At 45.1% G+C, this 18,041-nt stretch overlaps 1 protein-coding gene across 5 annotated transcripts in view; it reads left to right on the top strand.

Annotated features, from left to right (window-relative positions):
• The window catches only part of mapk8ip2 (mitogen-activated protein kinase 8 interacting protein 2), a 37,040-nt gene that overhangs the window by 14,281 nt on the left and 4,718 nt on the right, over window positions 1–18,041 (top strand). The window contains exons 3-13 of one of the 5 annotated variants that reach the window (XM_020040295.2): window positions 3,891–3,996; window positions 10,350–10,586; window positions 11,380–11,494; window positions 11,670–11,873; window positions 12,257–14,534; window positions 14,714–14,922; window positions 15,048–15,062; window positions 15,158–15,233; window positions 16,027–16,199; window positions 16,374–16,483; window positions 16,857–16,979. In XM_020040295.2, the coding sequence (XP_019895854.2) occupies window positions 3,891–3,996; window positions 10,350–10,586; window positions 11,380–11,494; window positions 11,670–11,873; window positions 12,257–14,534; window positions 14,714–14,922; window positions 15,048–15,062; window positions 15,158–15,233; window positions 16,027–16,199; window positions 16,374–16,483; window positions 16,857–16,979 (3,646 nt within the window). The remainder of the gene's footprint in view (window positions 1–3,890; window positions 3,997–10,349; window positions 10,587–11,379; window positions 11,495–11,669; window positions 11,874–12,256; window positions 14,535–14,713; window positions 14,923–15,047; window positions 15,063–15,157; window positions 15,234–16,026; window positions 16,200–16,373; window positions 16,484–16,856; window positions 16,980–18,041) is intronic. The other 4 variants (XM_020040298.2, XM_020040299.2, XM_010890396.3 and 1 more) reach the window with 4 other exon arrangements.

Genomic DNA, 18,041 nt, shown 5'->3' with positions numbered 1-18,041 from the left:
TGATGCAACCGGGTGCCTGCCGGAGCAAGATGCACCAGCCATCTTGATGGTGGAATACCCCACTTGATTGCCCCGGCAGAAGTCGGTCCCCCAACACCGCATGCTTGCATACGAACCTGCAGAACCGTCGCCACAAGAAACAGTTGACCCATGACAATCAGTACACCCTGTATACCCAACTGTAGTCATAGAATGATACACACAGTATGTGACATAACAAACAGTACTCTCGACATAGTGGTCTCAGCATCAGTGAAAACAAAGCCATTGATCCACAAACTCTGAAATCAGCAGTTGCACGACTTGACATACGCCCAGCCTCAAACCCCGAAGAGCAAGCAACAACAATTATGATGATGTGGCCAGGAAAACTCTTTAGTAAGGTCAAAACCTAGGAAGAACCTAGAGAGGAGCCGGACTCCGAGGGGTGGCCAGACCTCCTCTAGCTGTGCTGGGGGAAGAGTATAGAGTACACGGCCATTGGCCTCAGCAACAACATGCAGACAGGCCATGTCCAGAGTCTTTAGCTGGAATCCAGATCAAGCACACCGCCAGGTGGACGGGAAACGGAATGACCAGGAGCCGGAGTGACCCAGGAATTATTGACGTAAGCTGAGCGGGAAGATCTGAACCAAGAACATTTCATTGGATCGCTAGCACCGAAGTAGAAGAGCAGATCCCAGTCACAAGTAGTCGCCATCATTGCAGCGAGACATGAAATCAAAAGAACAAATGCTTCAACAACCAGTAATAGGGAAAAAACGTGAATGCAGCCAAACACACAGACATGAAGCCAACCTGTTAATAGTAAGATAAATCTACACTGTTCTACGGAGTAAGCACGTAGATGGTTTGGTATGATGCAACCTCTGCACGGGACTTGCATATCGCACAATAATATACATTTGGAAGCTCCAACCTGTTGCAAAACAACCTCTGCACTATATCACTGCTGTAGTAACATGATTGAGAGTATAGATCCCGGTTCTAGATTTAACTTCCCATCACTGCAGCGCTGTATCCCCGGTCCACTGCACGCTCTAAAGCGCAGTGAATTTGGAGGGCACACAATGTCGTGATTAGACAAGGTCAAATCCCACAATCAGAGATCCCAGAACACCCCTGCAAATCCCCAACAGAGCACGAGCACAGCCTCAGCTCCACTGAGAGAGAAGTGGTACCCAACACATTCGACAGGATAACAACTGACAGAGCGACAACGACACCAGAACTAAGCAGGCAAAGACAATGCCACTCACGGCAAGGAACCATCCAGTGAGCGGGAGCCCCCACATAGGAAGCATCCATTGTGACAGACGGCCAGATGCAAAAGACCTCCGCATCGGAGAAGCGCAGTCGGAGTAAAACCGACCTGAAGACGCCAGCCGAGCAACATCCAGCACGCCTGCCACCAAAGACACAGACAGTTGAGGAGCACTCAACGACCAGACGTAGATGTAGCGAAGCAGCATTCCTGAATTAGCATAACTGCAGGGAAAACATTTGTCGACACCCAAAACAAGCAGGTACATCACTGCATCATGTATGTTTGTACGCACATGTACAAGCACAAACATGCATCCAGACATGGAACACACAGAATACCAGCCACGTGATGACACGATAGCGCAAGAGAGCACAAGCTTCATCCCGTACACCAGGCATGAAGCTCCGTTCACAGTAAACCTTTGCACTCCGTTACTCTGCGTAGATGACATTCATTGAAGAAAGACAAAATCGGGTGGCCCTCTAGCAGCTGAAGCCTGCCAACACATTCCTACAAATGTGGTAAAATTCCACTAGAACATAAATGACGTCATTTGAATACAATGTTGTTACAGACACACACAGGTGAAAATGGCAATTAAAGGTGAATTTCCCAAACCTGCAGCTTTTTAAATTACAAGTAGTGTCGGTGTATAAAAGTCAATGAGTTTGTTAGCTCTCACGTGGATGCACTGAGCCATGGGGAGCAGAAAAAAAGTGTCAAAAGACCTGCGTAACAAGGTCATGGAACTTTATAAGGAGGGAAAAGGATATAAAAAGAGATCCAAACACTTGCAAATGCCAATCAGTACTGTTCAATCACTTTTTTAGAAGTGGACAATTCAGGGATCTCTTGATACAAAGCCAAGGTCAGGTAAACCAAGAAAGATTTCAGCCAAAACTGCCAGAAGAATTGTTTGAGATACAAAGAAAAACCCACAGGTAACCTCAGGAGAATTACAGACTGCTCTGGCAAAAGATGGTGTGGTTGTTTCAAGGAGCACAACATGACGATACTTGAACAAAAGTGAGCTGCATGGTCGAGTTGCCAGAAAGAAGCCTTTACTGCGCCAATGCCACAAAAAAGCCCAGATACAATACGCCTGACAACACCTTGACACGCCTCACAGCTTTTGGCACACTGTAATTTGGAGTGACGAGATCAAAATAGAGCTTTATGGTCATAGCCACAAGCTCTATGTTTGGAGAGGGGTCAACAAGGCCTATAGTGAACAGAATACCATCCCCACTGTGAAGCATGGTGGTGGCTCACTGATGTTTTGGGGGCACAGAGAATCTTGTGAAAATGTGTGGCAAGATGAATGCAGCATGTTATCAGAAAATACTGGCAGACAATTTGCATTCTTCTGCTAGAAAGCTGTGTATGGGATGCTCTTGGACTTTCCAGCATGACAATGACTCGAAACACGATGCCAAGTTGACCCTCCAGTGGTTACAACAGAAAAAGGAGAGGTTTCTGGAGTGGCCATCACGGTCTCCTGACCTTAATATCATCAAGACACTCTGGGGAGGTCTCCAACATGCGGTTCATGCAAGACTACCAAAGACTATAATAAATACAGTCAAATTTTTATAAATATAAATATTTATATGTGAACTGAAAGACAAATGTCTGTGAGTGGATTGAAAGCAAACATTTACAGTTGTAAAGAAGCATAAAAAGACATTCCTCAGCCAATGAGTACTGTCCAGCTTAGGTGGCAGGGATGTCGGACTGGGTCACCTCGTGAAGAAGCAGAACAGCTTGGCAGGATGTGCGTGAGAGGACAAAAGTTATTGGGGAACAGCATTTGGAGCGCTAATAATACCATTAATACTCCCAACGGTTATTTTATTCCTGACCACCTGCAGTAATAGCAATAGGTTGAAACCTCACTGATTTGTGAATTTGAGATGATGTAGCGTTACGCTTCCAGTAAAACATGTTTTACTTATCCTGCTTCATAGTGTCAAGGCTCTTTATACAGTACATCTGAATTATCCTGTCCTCACTAGAAAACCTGCAATGCAGCATTTCCCTTCTGTCCTCACAGTATCTTTCTACTTGAGAGCTTAAGCCTCTGTTGGAACTAACGAACCACAAATATACAGATGGTTTATAGAAACCTAATCTCAATCGCCCAGAAGTAATCAAATGAAAGTTGGTAATTTCCTGTTTAACTTCTGGGGGTAATGCAAACAACAATTGTTATTACTGATGTGTTAAAGAAGGAATCAAAGTGTTTGTCATGACCAAAATGATATTTTATGTCTATATAAATGTTTAAAATATACTGCAGCCAATTCGGACTTTACATACTGTAGAAACCATTTACCGTCTGCACAGGTTTGAAAACTGCCACACCACTTCAAGTATCCCTTCTCCTAGCCCTTGATTCATCCACAGAAACAAATCAATAACGAAAAACCAAAATCAGGCAGTATGTGTGTGTGTGTGTCTATATAATTTGCATTTGCATCTATAATATCTGCCTTTGTGTGGACAGCAGACAATACCATATACAGTATACCCTGGTAGGAACGCAGTATATCTGGAGGTACCGCCTCTGTCCTACAGTGTTTACTCTATGTGAGGATTAACTTCCTCCCTCCTGTTCTTCCAGGCCTTCCCATGACATCAGTCTGGAGGAGTTTGATGATGAGGATCTGTCTGAAATCACAGATGACTGTGGAATAGGACTCAACTATGACTCTGATCCCTACGAGAAGGTAAAACACAAACACATACATGCACGCGCACATACACACACTCACACACATGCACAAACACCCATACCGGTGTAATGTATTGTAATGTAAGGTGAATGTACAATTAAAATACATTTGCAATTAAAATACATGTGTATTTATATAGTGGCTATACTGCAAATATCATTAAACTTGCTAACAGCTGCAAACTACTGCTGCAGACTACGGTTTTACAACTTGAAATGTTCTCAAAGAAGATATAAAAAACAAATCACCCTACCTTGTTAGGTTCAAAGGAAATTGTCAGTCTATTTGGGTGTCTCTTTGTGGTTGTGTGTGCCTTGGTTTTGATGGACAGTTCCTGTAGGTGACTGCTACTTCCCCAAGTGGTTAGTAGAATAAGAGAGAGATCAAATATAAGAGAGAAAGATCCACTCCCTAGTTTAGCCATTGAAGGTGATAACTGCCAATTAGTGTGTAGTTGGCTCTTTTAAGCATCAGTGTATACATTCCTGTTTGACCACCAATCACATTACATTAGTGACCTTGTAGAGACACTTAGCTCAACCCTCTTTCATTTCCATCAGTTCCATAGTGCGAGGAGAATACCAGTGGTACTGTACGGTTCTGTAAAACTCGGATCCAGTCTAAGGAGCTATCTACTTTCTTCCTCTTTATATAATTCTATTTTGCACTGTCCCATGTTGTTGCACTCTTTCTTTGTCTATATTTATCTATGGAATCTATCTAATCTCTATTTATCTATCTCTCTTTCTGTTTCTGTCTATATCTATCTATGAAATATATCTAATCTATATCTATCTCTCTCTCTCTCTGTCTGTCTGTCTGCCTGCCTTTCTCTCTCTGCCTTTCTCTCTGCCTGCCTGTCTGTCTTCCTGTCTGTCTGTCTGTCTGTCTGTCTGTCTCTCTCTCTCTGCCTGTCTCTGCCTGCTTCTCTGTCTCTCGGTCTGTCGGTCTGTCTCCCTACTCTCCTGAGGGATAGGGTAAATGTTTTATTTGTGGCTCTGGGCCATGGCTGCAGCAGAGGTTGAATGACCCAGTGCAGTTTGCTGCTATGCAGAGACAACCTACCTCATCTCTCATTATTCTCTTCCACTTTCTCTTCCTCCCTCTTTCTCCCCTCTTTCCTCCATCTTTCTTCCCTCTCTCCTCTCTTTCTTACCTCTGTTCCTCCCTATTTCACTACTTTCTAACCTCTCTACCCTCTCTTACTCCCTCTTTCTCCAATTTCTCTGGCCTCTCCCTCCCTCTTTTTTCCACTATTTTCCCTCTCTCCTTGCTCTTTCCACTCTCCCTCATCTGCTCATTACTTCCCTCCCTTCTATGCAGAGATACACCCAAAATCTCCAACCGTCTCCAGTCTTACTCTCTTCCTCATCCTCCCCTCTCCCATCCCCACTTGGTGTCTAGAGATACAGTGATGAAACAGAAAGAGAGTTTGGTTCTCCTGCTGTTAAGCTTCTCCCTCATTGATCCAGCAACAAAAAAAGCCCCAAAGTTGAATTTTTACAGTCATATATTTTAACTCCCTTCCTACAAAAACATTTGTCACAGGGTGCATTGAAAAGACACAAATATACAACCTTCTACCAAGATGAAGGAAAAGCTTTTATAGTAGCATCTAACGTCTGCAACATAATACATTTTTAAAAGCAGATCCCTCAGTGGTATCGGCTCTGACTGCTCAGTCCACAGAAGAATGGTTGTAATGTCAGAGACACTGTGGTGTATGACAGAGGCAGTGTGGTGTATGTCAAAGACAGTGTGGTGTATGTCAGAAGCAGTGTGGTGTATGTCAGAGACAGTGTGGTGTATGTCAAAGACTGGTGTATGTCAAAACAGTGTGGTGTATGTCAGAGACAGTGTGGTGTATGTCAGAGACAGTGTGATGGATGTCAGGGACAGTGTGGTGTATATCAGACAGTGTGGTGTATATCAGACAGTGTGATGTATGTCAGAAACAGTGTGGTGTATGTCAGAGACAGTGTGGTGTATGTCAAAGACAGTGTGGTGTATGTCAGAGACAGTGTGGTGTATGTCAAAGACTGGTGTATGTCAAAACAGTGTGGTGTATGTCAGAGACAGTGTGGTGTATGTCAGAGACAGTGTGATGGATGTCAGGGACAGTGTGGTGTATATCAGACAGTGTGGTGTATATCAGACAGTTTAATGTATGTCAGAGACAGTGTGATGTATGTCAGAGACAGTGTGGTGTATGTCAAAGACTGTGCAGTGTATGTCAGAGGCAGTGTGGTGTATGTCAGAAACAGTGTGGTGTATGTCAGAGACAGTGTGGTGTATGTCAAAGACAGTGTGGTGTATGTCAGAGACAGTGTGGTGTATGTTAAAGATTATGATGTATGTCACAAAATGTGTTGTTTATGTCAGACAATGTTATGTATGTCAGAGACAGTGTGGTGTATGTCAGAGGCAGTGTGGTGTAAGTCAGAAACAGTGTGGTGTATGTCAGAGAGTATGATGTATGTCACAAAATGTGTGGTTTATGTCAGACAGTGTGATGTATGTTAGAGACAGTGTGGTATATTTTAGAACCAGTGTGGGGTATGTCAAAGATGGTATGGTGTATGTCACAGAATATGTGGTGTATGTCAAAGAGTTTGATGTATGTCAGAGACAGTGAGGGGTATGTCAGACAGTGGGTTGTATATCAGAGACCGTGTGGTGTATGCCAGATTGTGTGGTGTATGTAAGAGACAGTGTGAGGAGTCAGACAGTATGGTGTATGTCAGACTGTGTGATGTATGTCAGAGAGTGTGGCGTATGTCAGATACAGTGTGGTGTATGTCAGAGACAGTGTGGTGTATGTCAGAGACAGTGTGGTGTATGTCAGATACAGTATGCTGTATGTCAGAGACAGTGTGGTGTATGTCAGAGACAATGTGATCTATGTCAGAGACAGTGTCACTCTGTATTACGTTACATAATCTAAGCTACCCCCATCTCAAAGCACGTTGCCCAGCCACACAGGAACTAATCCAGCTGACATCGGACAGGCAGTCTGGATTAAATAGTGCTAGAGAATGATTTGTGTGTGTATGTGTGCATGTGAATGCGGGTATGTGCGTTTTTTTTGTACATTATTTGGTTAGGTGATTGTGAGTTCACAGCCTCAAGCCAGCACCAGCTGTTAAGCCTCTCTCACACAATCAGTGAAATGGTTTCTGTTTGTATACTAACATATGTTTATGTGTGTAATAAGGCAAAATCTATGTAATGAGATGTGATGTGGTCATTCTGTACTGGTTTTAGCCCTTCCTTTTATGTTTAGGAATGTTTTAAATGTTCAACAGCTGAACAGAATTAGACAAAGTCAGTTAGCTTTGATATGACTTGCAGACTCTTTTCAACCTCCAGGTTGTGTTCATGAATATTAGCATGGTAGTTTTAAACTAGCTGTGTTGCTTCGTTAGCTTTGCCAGTGATACTCTTTTCTACGATTTATCTTGGCCTGATCCTATTTACAAGTATTAAGTATGAACAGGTAGATGTAATCTAGAGTCAAATCTGTTCATTTTTAATCTGTAGTTATCCTTCTCTGGATATCCACAAGAATATTAAAACAACAGTAATAAATTGCAGTCAATACAGTGCAGTTGAGTGTTGGTAGGCCTAGACAGAACAGGTATTTGGTGGTTGCAACCTTTTATATTAATGTATTGATGTATGCAAACAGATACAAATGAGACAAATTGTAATTACAAAATAAAAATAAGAAAATGTATGAATACAGTGTACATTCTAAAAAAAAAAGAACGTTCACCACAATGCACTAATTTTGTAGGTTCCAATATAATGTTTTATGTGCTATAAAATAGATTTTCTAAATTCTAAACATTTTGAGAATCTTCATCTACAAAAAAACGACAAAGTTTCTGAGTAAATAAACTGCTTAAAATGTCTCAGATCTTGGGTCACTACGAGCCACTGGAACAGCTTCAGTGTGCCTTGGCATAGATCCTACGGGCCTCTGGATGGGACTCCACTGGTGGGATGGAACACCATTCTTCCAAAAGATATCCCTTCATATGGTGTTTGGATGACAGTGGTGGAGAGCGCTGTCTAACACGTTGGACCAGAATCTCCCGTAGGGGCTCAATTGGGTGGTCATAATGTTTTGGTTCGTCAGTGTATATACATATACAGTGCCCTTCACTAATATTGTCACCCTTGGTAAATACGAGCAAAACAGGCTGTGTTAATTTGCTGTTTATCCTCTTGGTCTTTCTTTCAAGATTTTCACAAAAATTTAACCTTCAACTGAAGTAAAATTATTGAAAAAAATGTATCCTGAAAATATCATGAATGTTTGTATTTTTATTTTTTTTAGTATTAAACACTGCCCAACATCTCCCTTAATGCTTCAGTGGGAAGCAAACAATGGTTACTCCTCATTCAGATGCTCTACTGTCCTTCAGCGTTATAAACAAAGATAAATTAGTAGAAAGAAAGAAAAAGTGAGAAAGAGAGATAAAGAGAGAGAGGGATGAAAGAGGCAGTCCACTGAAATCAGAGAGGAGACAACAGCGTATCAGTTCCATGACTCAGGCCATGGCATGAACCACTGACAGATCAGATATGGGTATGACCCTCTATCTTCTATCTTTCTGTCCCTCAGTGTCTATGTTTCTGGAAGTGATATATGCCCCTGAACACAATGTATTATGCATAGTATGACAGAACAAAGGGTTTTCGGACAAATGTGGTCTGTGGGCTTGTAAACATAAAGGTAACACCCAGAGGGAATTAGGTCACTGCTGGCATTAGAAATAGAGTTAGGGAGTGGAGAGAAGCCATTAGTGTTCTTAATCAATCGCTCCATGTCATTGATCAACCAGGAGGTAATTTATATTGTGGTTCCTCTCAATCGTTAAAAGCATTTTCTGGAACTGTGGTTAACAGTACCAATAACAGAAAATGATGCTGCTCCTCCTGAAACAGTGAACACACTCCCAAAACACCCTGCTAGCCACGTAGTCTTTCTGTCAATTCCAGCTACAGTAGCTATTCTACCTACTGTTTCTGTTAAGTAGTGGCTTTCTATATTTATCAGAAAACCTCACCCTGTCGAACCAGGGTACATTTAAGGCCACTGGTCTGTTGAGTAAGCAGTATGGCTACCAATTAGCTCCTGGTCCAAGTTGGTCCCTGGATGGAAGACCAGATGCTGCTGAGTGGAATGTTTAAGAGGACCTTGCCATACATATGGTGCTGTGAAACAGGTTTCCTGACTCTGTGCTCACTGGATCCCATGGCACTTATTATAAAAGTAGTCATGGTAACCCTGGTATACTAATAAATAGCAATTGATTAACCTCCTTAAAATATGGCGAATGTACAGCAGGCTTGGACCTCCCGAGAAACTGGACAGTGTCTGTACTGTATCTATCATGCCCCTGATTTCCCACGGGTTTTATATTGACTGTGGGATTTAGTTCCTCTGGTACTAACGTTTAACAGGCATCAGCAGTCCTGTGAAGCGGATATGAAAGTGGGCTTTGATGCTTTCATTAAAACCCCAGTTCCGAGAGAGATATAAAGAAATAGAGGGAGAGTAGGAGAAATAGAAAGCTGAAGAAAGTGCTGTGCTGTTTAAATGCAAAGTGGATAGCTAGAATAGTTCAAGACCCGTGTTCTACCTGTTTCCCACTAATAGTGAGTGGTGTCGTCATTCTTACTGTAGCAACTAATATAGTATATAATTTATGTTTGTCACTTGGAGACAGTGATACTGAATGGTACAGAGATTATTAACAAACTTTATGACAGTAGTTATATTAGTCTGGAGAAAAGCGTGCAAACAGCAACGCACACATAGAAACACAAACATAGGTTATGGTTTGTTTTACTACCATATCGGGTAGTAAAATATATATTTTGCCTGACCCTATCCCCTAAACTTAACCCTAACACGTAAACGCTAACCCAATTTATTTTTCTGACCTTTACTCCATTGTAACTTTTAACCTCAGCCTGACCTCCAAGCTTAAAATATTTTGGTCCTCCATTTTCCTCTAGACCTACTGTGATGCATTATCAATCCACTTCCATTTCTTTTCTTTCTTTCTCTCACTATCTCTCTCTCAGCCTACTGCAGTGTGTTGAAGTGTGTTTGCACGCAGATAAGACACTGCAGTGCATGATCAAAGGATTCTGTACATTTTTCTTGTTACGTGCTCTGAGCCAAACTGACCCACAACTTTCAAAACACTACTGTATATGGAAGCTGGCTCCAGGGTGGTTACTTTTGTTCATACTAGCATTTCACAAGCTCACAGTGTAAAAACAATGTCTGCAGTCCCATACGTCACTCTCATCCTCTCTTTCTCCCTCAGGACTGTCTAATTCTGGAGAAGAGCGACATGCACCACCCTGTCTGCTCCTTCCAGGATGACTTCCAGGAGTTTGAGATGATCGATGACGAGGATGAGGAGGACGAGGACGATGAGGACGAAGAGGAGGTTGACCCTGATGCCCTTCCTTCTCCCTCCGCTTCCCCTCCTCCTTCCCCCACTCTGGGCACGGGGAAGAGCCGGCCGACCACCCTGAATCTCACCACCACTGTCTCACAGGTACACACACACGCAGACCCAGGTAGCGGGATATCTGAGGTGCCTTTTCAGTTCCTGTTGGACTGTCTGTCTATGCACACAACTGGCTCACCCAGGGAGACTGTGGTCGAGCTAACGCAGGTTCAATGTCAGCCGGTTATAATTCTTATAATTCTATAATTGAACCCCATTCGATGGTTGTACATTGACATTTTTGTTGTGATAAATGTCAGCCTCAGGTTTCCTAGCTAGCGAGTGTGGGGCATGGTGTAGGCTATCTGTTGCTGGGTGTGGTGAGGGCTAGCGAGTGTGGGGCATGGTGTAGGCTATCTGTTGCTGGATGTAGTGTGGGTTAGCTAGTGTTGGAAAAAGTATGGGCTATCTGTTGCTGGGTGTGGTGTGGGCTTGCGAGTGCTGGGCATGGTGTGGGCTAGCCTGTGTGGTGTGGGCTAGGGTAATTTAGGCAGACTTTGAAGAACCTGTATTCTCGCCCATAACGGTAAAGGCGAGAATGTCCTTGAAAATAGCAGCATTCTGATACATGGAACCAGAGACAGTGCTCAGTCCGGTCCATAGCAGTGAGTTTCCCCTGGAGCTTGAGGCCAGTCCAGCGCTGCTGTAGCTGCATTTGTCTGATACCGAGGAGCGATGTCTGTGATGTTGGATGAGGTATTCCATCATGGGTGAAAGAAGGCTCAATCACCATCCAAGGATGTACCACAGCGCACACACACACACACACACACGTACATAAACAACCATTTTCACATTTAACGCTAGACTACTTTCTAATCTCTTTTGCTCTTTGGTAAAGGATGCTGCTGACAACTCCCCCCCCCCACTCTCTCAGGACTCGCTGAACAACAACAGCAGTCTTTCGCCAAAGAAGGGCAGCTGGCAGGACTCTCTACGCAATCCCACCTCACAAGGTGAATACTGCAATAACGTTAAACCACTGCTAACACCCAGCTGCTTATTTCCTCTTAAATGCACTAGCTTTCTAAGAAACAAAGGTTTGTATTATTATTAACCTACAGTACAGGGTATTGGCTTTAGATGCTGTACCTTTACATTTGACAGTAAGCTGTGGTCCTCTGCTTGCAGGCCGTCTGTCTCCAACCCACTCTTGTCTGGAGGATGGGAGCCACGTGACTGGCCAGTGCCCCTCCCAACCAATAATCCAGGCCCCTGGGTCCCAGAGCAAAGGTACACCCCCCAAACAGACAGGGGAGGTTGGACACCCCCAGTCCCCCTGCAGACCCCTCCTCTGCGACATGGAGGGCAACAGACGAGAGAGGCCCGAATACGGTAACAAATGGCATGACGTCCGCCAGAGGTCTTGTCCCATAAACAAGTGAAAGCATAGTTATCCTGTCCTCCAGTCTAAATACAGACTTTGGAAACTCAGTTCAATATTCTGTAAAGAACGGTGTCTATTTTGCTGCATAGGATTCCCAGTCCAGTTGTTGAGAATACTGATTTGGAGTGTTCGGAGCCAACATGACTGTATTTTTACTGCCATACCCGCTACGTGAATTCTGGTTAAAAGCTGCATTTGCTCAAATGTTCACATAAACAATAGTATCTCTCTATTCCTCTTTGCTTTCTCCTATCTCACTCTAAAATATCTATGCATATTTTTCCACTCTCGCATCTCCTCTCCCCTCTCCCTGCCTGCCTCCCTCCAACAGGCTCTTTCGGTCAACACCCAGGCTCTGACGAAGTCTCAGGTGACCCTTCAACTCTCACTTCCAGGGTGCCCTCCATGGAGGACCACTCCCAGTGCTCTGATACCGAAGTTGACCATGACATTAACAGCTCCAACCCCAACCACAAACATTTGCGGTCCTGCACATCCACCCAGCGACGCGCCACGGACACTTACACTGTCACCACTGAGTCCGGCCTGGACCAAGAGCTAGAGAATGACCCGGACGGGACCAGCCGATGCCTGTCCTCTACTGCTCCTATTGGGGGGAACGACGGAGCTGACACCCCTCTGTCAGATGAGGAACTAGACAAAGATTTCGACGTAGAGTTTATGTGCAAGGAGACCTATGACATGGTGTGTAAGGAGAACCAGAGTTCAGTCTACGTTGAGTTCCCCTCCATCGAGCCTTCTGAGCTGGCTTCCTTCTCCAGCTATATGTCATCCAGCCACTCCGATGTTCTCGACCAATCCCGAAGCAGTGACCAGAGTGAGCGTCCGGTTGCAGCCAATGAGGTGGCCAACAACTCCACCTCTCCATCCTCAGACCCGGGCATCGCTGACATGAATGCCAAGAGATGCTACGCCACCTCAGACCAAGATCAGGACTTAAGTTCCCCCGGGTCGGACTCGGACATCGAGGAGGAGCTGGAGGCAGCATTCGCCTGTGGAGGGCCTCTAGTCTCCAACATGATCTCCTCCATTTCTGAGACAGAGCTGGACCTGACCAGTGATGACAGTAGTAGTGGACGCTCCTCTCACCTCACCAACTCCATCGAGGAGGCCAGCTCGCCCACCTCTGACCAGGACCTAGACCCAGACACCGAGCTGGAACAGGACAGCGGCATTGTGGGAATGAAGGCGGCGCTCCTCCTTAGCCAGGCAGACCCCATCAAAGAGTGCTCACCCCTACCCTCTCCTTCACCACTCCCCTCCCCCACCATGGCAACCCCCTCCCCTGCCGACTCCCCCGTCCTGCCCCCGGAGCCCTATGACGACGGCCAGGCTCTCATGGGCTTACAGAACGTGGATGATGATGCCTTGCTGTATGGGCACCAAGCCGACCCTGATGAGACCCTGCCCCCGGCCCAGCACTGCGAAGACAGCATGTCCAGACAGATGCTCCTTCAGATAGAACCAGACCACGGCCTGGAAAGCTTCAAACGCTCTTTCTATCTGCCAGTAGGACCTAGACTTATGCCCGGTCACGCCGATGACTATGACGGCAACAGTGAGTCAGAGTCAGAGAGCGAGGACGAGCTGAGCGAGAATTCAGATTCTCCCTGGTTGCTAAGCAACCTGGTGAACAAGATGATCTCAGAGGGCTCTTATCCAATCAGCTGTCCCGAGGAATGTTTTAAGAGATCAGTGTCTGTCTCAGACACCATCTCGCCTTCCTCAGACATCGAGCCAGACACGTTCCCAGAAGCCACAAACAATCGAGAGCAGAAATTTGAATTGAAAGGATCGGTGGAGGAGAGCAAGGACGGGAAGGGCTTCAGGAAGGAGGGGAGGACGAGAGACCAGAGGGATCAGAGTGAAGGGAAAGTCAACCCTCCCTATGGACCGTGTCTTTACATGAGCAATCCCAATGCTGACACCATCAGACCTGTGATTGTTGAGCGCTATGGCAACAGGCAATCCACGGAAAGCAACCAAACTCAGAACTCTGAGAAAGACTTTACCAACCCTAAGTCAGGCAAAAACACCAAGAGGAAGGATGAAGAAGAGGAGGGTGAAGATACAGTGGAGCCTGATAACGACCTGATGATGCTGGAGGGCAGGAAGGAACTGGACTCCCCTAGCCTAAGTGACAAGGACGAAGGCCGCGAGACGGAGGCCAAGCCTAGCAGACGCTCAACAGCCTCCCTGGAACGCATCACTACGGTCAAACACAGCCTGACCCTGGACATCCCCACGTCCCAGACCAACAGATGCTTCAGCCTCACCTACTCCACCGACAACGATGAGGAAGAGGAGGAAGAGGAGGAAGAGGAGGGAGACTCCTCCCCATTCCTGAGCTGCCTGAGGAAGCAGTCATCCTATGGCGGCAGCAACCATTACCTGGACAGCTCCCCACCCATAGACGAGAGCGTCCGGGACCTCCCTCTACCAGAGCAGGACCTCCCCCTGTCGGAGAGGGAAGTCCCTCTACAAGCCCTGCGGTCGCAGCCAGACCATGACGGACTGGCGTACGACTCCATGAAGTACACTCTGGTGGTGGACGAGAACACGACACTGGAGCTGGTCAGCCTCAGGAGGTATGGCAATGCAGAAAGAACACTTCATTATGGACGGACATCATTCAACTGACAATTTGAAAGTCATAAGTAGTGACCTGTTTTGAGTAAACTCTATAGTGTACTAAGGGAGCAGTTATGTAGTCTTCCTCTACGATGCCATGATGTAACGAACCTTTGTGAACCGTGGGCCTCTCCAGGTGTACGTCTGTGCTGAGTGACGACAGTGAGTTATCTACACTGTGTGATGATGATCCCCTGGGGACGGAGGAGGTGGGGTACGTTCGGGAGAACGAAGGGGTGCGGCCAGAACTTCTCAGCTCATCAGAAGACTCTTCGCCTGAGGCAGACATGCACTTCTCCAAGAAGTTCCTCAACGTCTTTGTCAACAGCACCTCCCGATCCTCCAGTAAGTAACTTAGGCCCGAGTATTCATTTAAGCTCTCCCAAGCTGAAGCATGATGAAATATCACTGAAGTATCACCTTCTTCTTTCACTTTATTTCACTAACAAATGGCCACCTGCATAATTAAGAGGCTTTTACAAATGGTAAGAATGAGAATTTCCTCATGAAGTTGTTTTGACAGATGCAGTTAGATTAATGCATCCGTGTTCTAACTGTCTGTGTGTGTTCACCTGTTCAGGCACAGAGTCGTTTGGTCTGTTCTCCTGTACCATCAACGGAGAGGAGAGAGACCAGACACATAGGGCTGTGTACAGGTAAGTCAATACATAATTACACCTTGTCCAAACCAGACATATGTCCCCATCACATGCTGTCCCAACACAAGCCTCAACCATCTGTGAACATACTGTAATAACATATGACCATATTCAAGTACACATGAAACGTTCATGGACAAAAATATCTCAAATGTATTTGCCCTGGCGAAAAACATATATATATATAATATATATATATATTTATATATATATATATATATATATATTTTATCAACTTCAAATGCATAGTCCTTTTTTGTGAATATTTGCACAATGTTTTGGTCAGAAAAAGTTCTATACTCCAGTTATCAATCCAGAGGTAAAAGGAGAAACTTTTCGCCAGTAATCTTTTAATAATGATGACATGGGATAAAGAATGTGTAGTAATTGCTGAATTACCAGTGGTTTGGAGAGAGGAAGGAAAGAAGAGATAGACGGAACGAGAGTAATGGGCCTGGTGTCATGGTTACTGCTCCCTAGTGACACCTCAGGGGCAAAGCTATACTCACACCAGCTTGCTACCACCTGGGGCTCACTCTGTCGGCCCTTTGTGTCTCGTCTCCCATGTCCTCAGTAACCAAATCCTTCCAGTTTCCCTAACCCCAACATTCCCCTCCCCCTTAATCTCCTCTCGCCTGTCTTCATCCTTCCTTTCCTAAGTGTGTTTCTGTTGTTTCTGCAGCTAACAGCCTCTCCTCTGGGAGTCACCTGATACCCAAACAGATGATGCTTCTCCCTCACTGAAACCCAATGTATGTATTTCGGCTCTCTGGTGTCCTGCACCCTACAGGTTTATTCCCAGACATGTGGATGAGTTGGAGCTGGATGTAGACGACCCTCTGTATGTTGAAGAGGAGGAGGATGACTACTGGTACAGAGGCTACAACATGCGGACGGGAGAGAGAGGAATATTCCCTGCATTCTACGCCCATGAGGTCATAGGGCAGCCCAAGGAGTTTATGGGTAAGGGACGCCTTAAATTCACTTATATTATATCTAGTAGGATCAAAGTTCCCTTCACATACGAAACGTGTGTGTGTGGTCGCAGTGTTTCATCACTGGAGACACGTAACCTGAACAGCAATGAGATCAAACCGATTGTAGGAATGTCCCTTCCTATGTGTGTACTTCCAATAGGAGTAAAGAGGAATCCCGCCTGGATGGACAGTTTCAGTGTTCAGTTTCTGGGATCTGTGGAGGTGCCCTATCACCAGGGCAACGGCATCCTTTGTGCTGCCATGCAGAAGGTAAACAGGAACCAAATGACTCTGGGTTGGAGAAAGCTAAAGGCCTAAAATCCATATACTCTTAGTTAGAGGGCTTCCTGATTCCCAAGTCAGGTTCTGTCTGTGACATTCCAATCCAACACCCAGAGTATTTTGCCTGAGCTAGAACCAGATCTTAATTGTGTTAGATATGTATCAGGGCATTACACGGTTTAACGTTCTACAAAATTAGTGCTAATGACATCCCTCATCTAAACAGTTCAAAGATCTTGTAACCAGATCAGATCCCTGGCAGTCTTATTTGTGTTCATTAATGAATAACTTTAGTATGAATTAGACAGTTTCATACTAAGTTATAATATTGAATTCTCTCATATTTCTCTCTCTGTGTCAGATTGCGATAGCAAGGAAGAGGACAGTCCATGTGCGGCCCCCCTCTCTGTGTGAGCTTGAGATCAGTCTACAAGGGGTTAAACTGGTGATGAGTCTGGAAGACGAATACGACACTATGGATGAGGTGAGAGATGAGGGATGAGAGATGTTCAAGAGTCAATGTTTTTTTCTTATTTGCTGTTGGTAACATAGTAAACAAAATGGGTGATGTAGTACACAACTGGGTAACGTAGTACACAAAATACCGGCACATGCAGGGGGCAACTCAGCACTTTGATGTTTGGGTGTTGCCTACGGGCCAGAGTTGGTCTGGGAGACGTTACTATATAGACGAGTTGGGTGTGTGAGGAACCAGGAGTCTCAAAGGGATGAGTTAATGAGTGGATGTCATCAGCATTATTTTCAACAGACAGGGAAGTAGTGGGTGGAAGACCAAGGAAGGAGGAGAAGGAGGCAAACAAGAAGAAGCTTCTCATTTGTAAGGATAGTAGAAAGTGGCTGAAGCATTCGGTAAAGCGGCATGGGATGTGAAGAGTGGGGATAACAAGACTGAAGAGACCGAATTAGGAGACAAAAGGGAGAAGGATTCTGCAGACGACAGCTGACACAGGAACGATGAAAGGATGGTACATTGCCATCTGGGTATGGGCAGAGTGGGCAGGTTTGGAATGAGGGAGAAACAGAAACAGAGACTACGGAATGGACAGAGACCTGGAGAAGGGAGAGTTAGGGGAGTGGAAAGATGTGACATTGTTGATGGGGGCGGGACATCGGCGCAGGAAGAACAAAGGGCTTTAATAACAGAACTAAAATGTAACAGAACTTAAAACCCAGAAGAAGAAAACAAAACAGAGCACAGAGGAACGAAATCCAAACAAAGACCAACAAGACACATGAGGACAGTAGGAAGTTAAAAAGGGACATGGATATGGAACCCAGATGAGGACAATAACAACAATGAACTGGTGTCCCTGCTGTAAATGAGGGAGGGGGGGGTGTGTTGGGACCCTGAGCCAGGAAGTGACAGAATAATAAAATCAAAAATCAAAATAATTAAAAGACTTTGGAAGGTTCAAGTCACCCTGTAATGTTGGTTGAGAGCCTCAAGGTGTCGAGCTCATCGAGGACGTCCCTAAGGGCCTCGGGTAGATGATGAAGATGACAACAAGAAACTGAAGGGTATACT

Source organism: Esox lucius, chromosome 19 (assembly GCF_011004845.1).
Source record: "Esox lucius isolate fEsoLuc1 chromosome 19, fEsoLuc1.pri, whole genome shotgun sequence".
NCBI lineage: Eukaryota > Metazoa > Chordata > Actinopteri > Esociformes > Esocidae > Esox > Esox lucius.
Note: the sequence above shows the minus strand (reverse complement) of the source record. Positions and strands in the feature narration are given on the sequence as shown.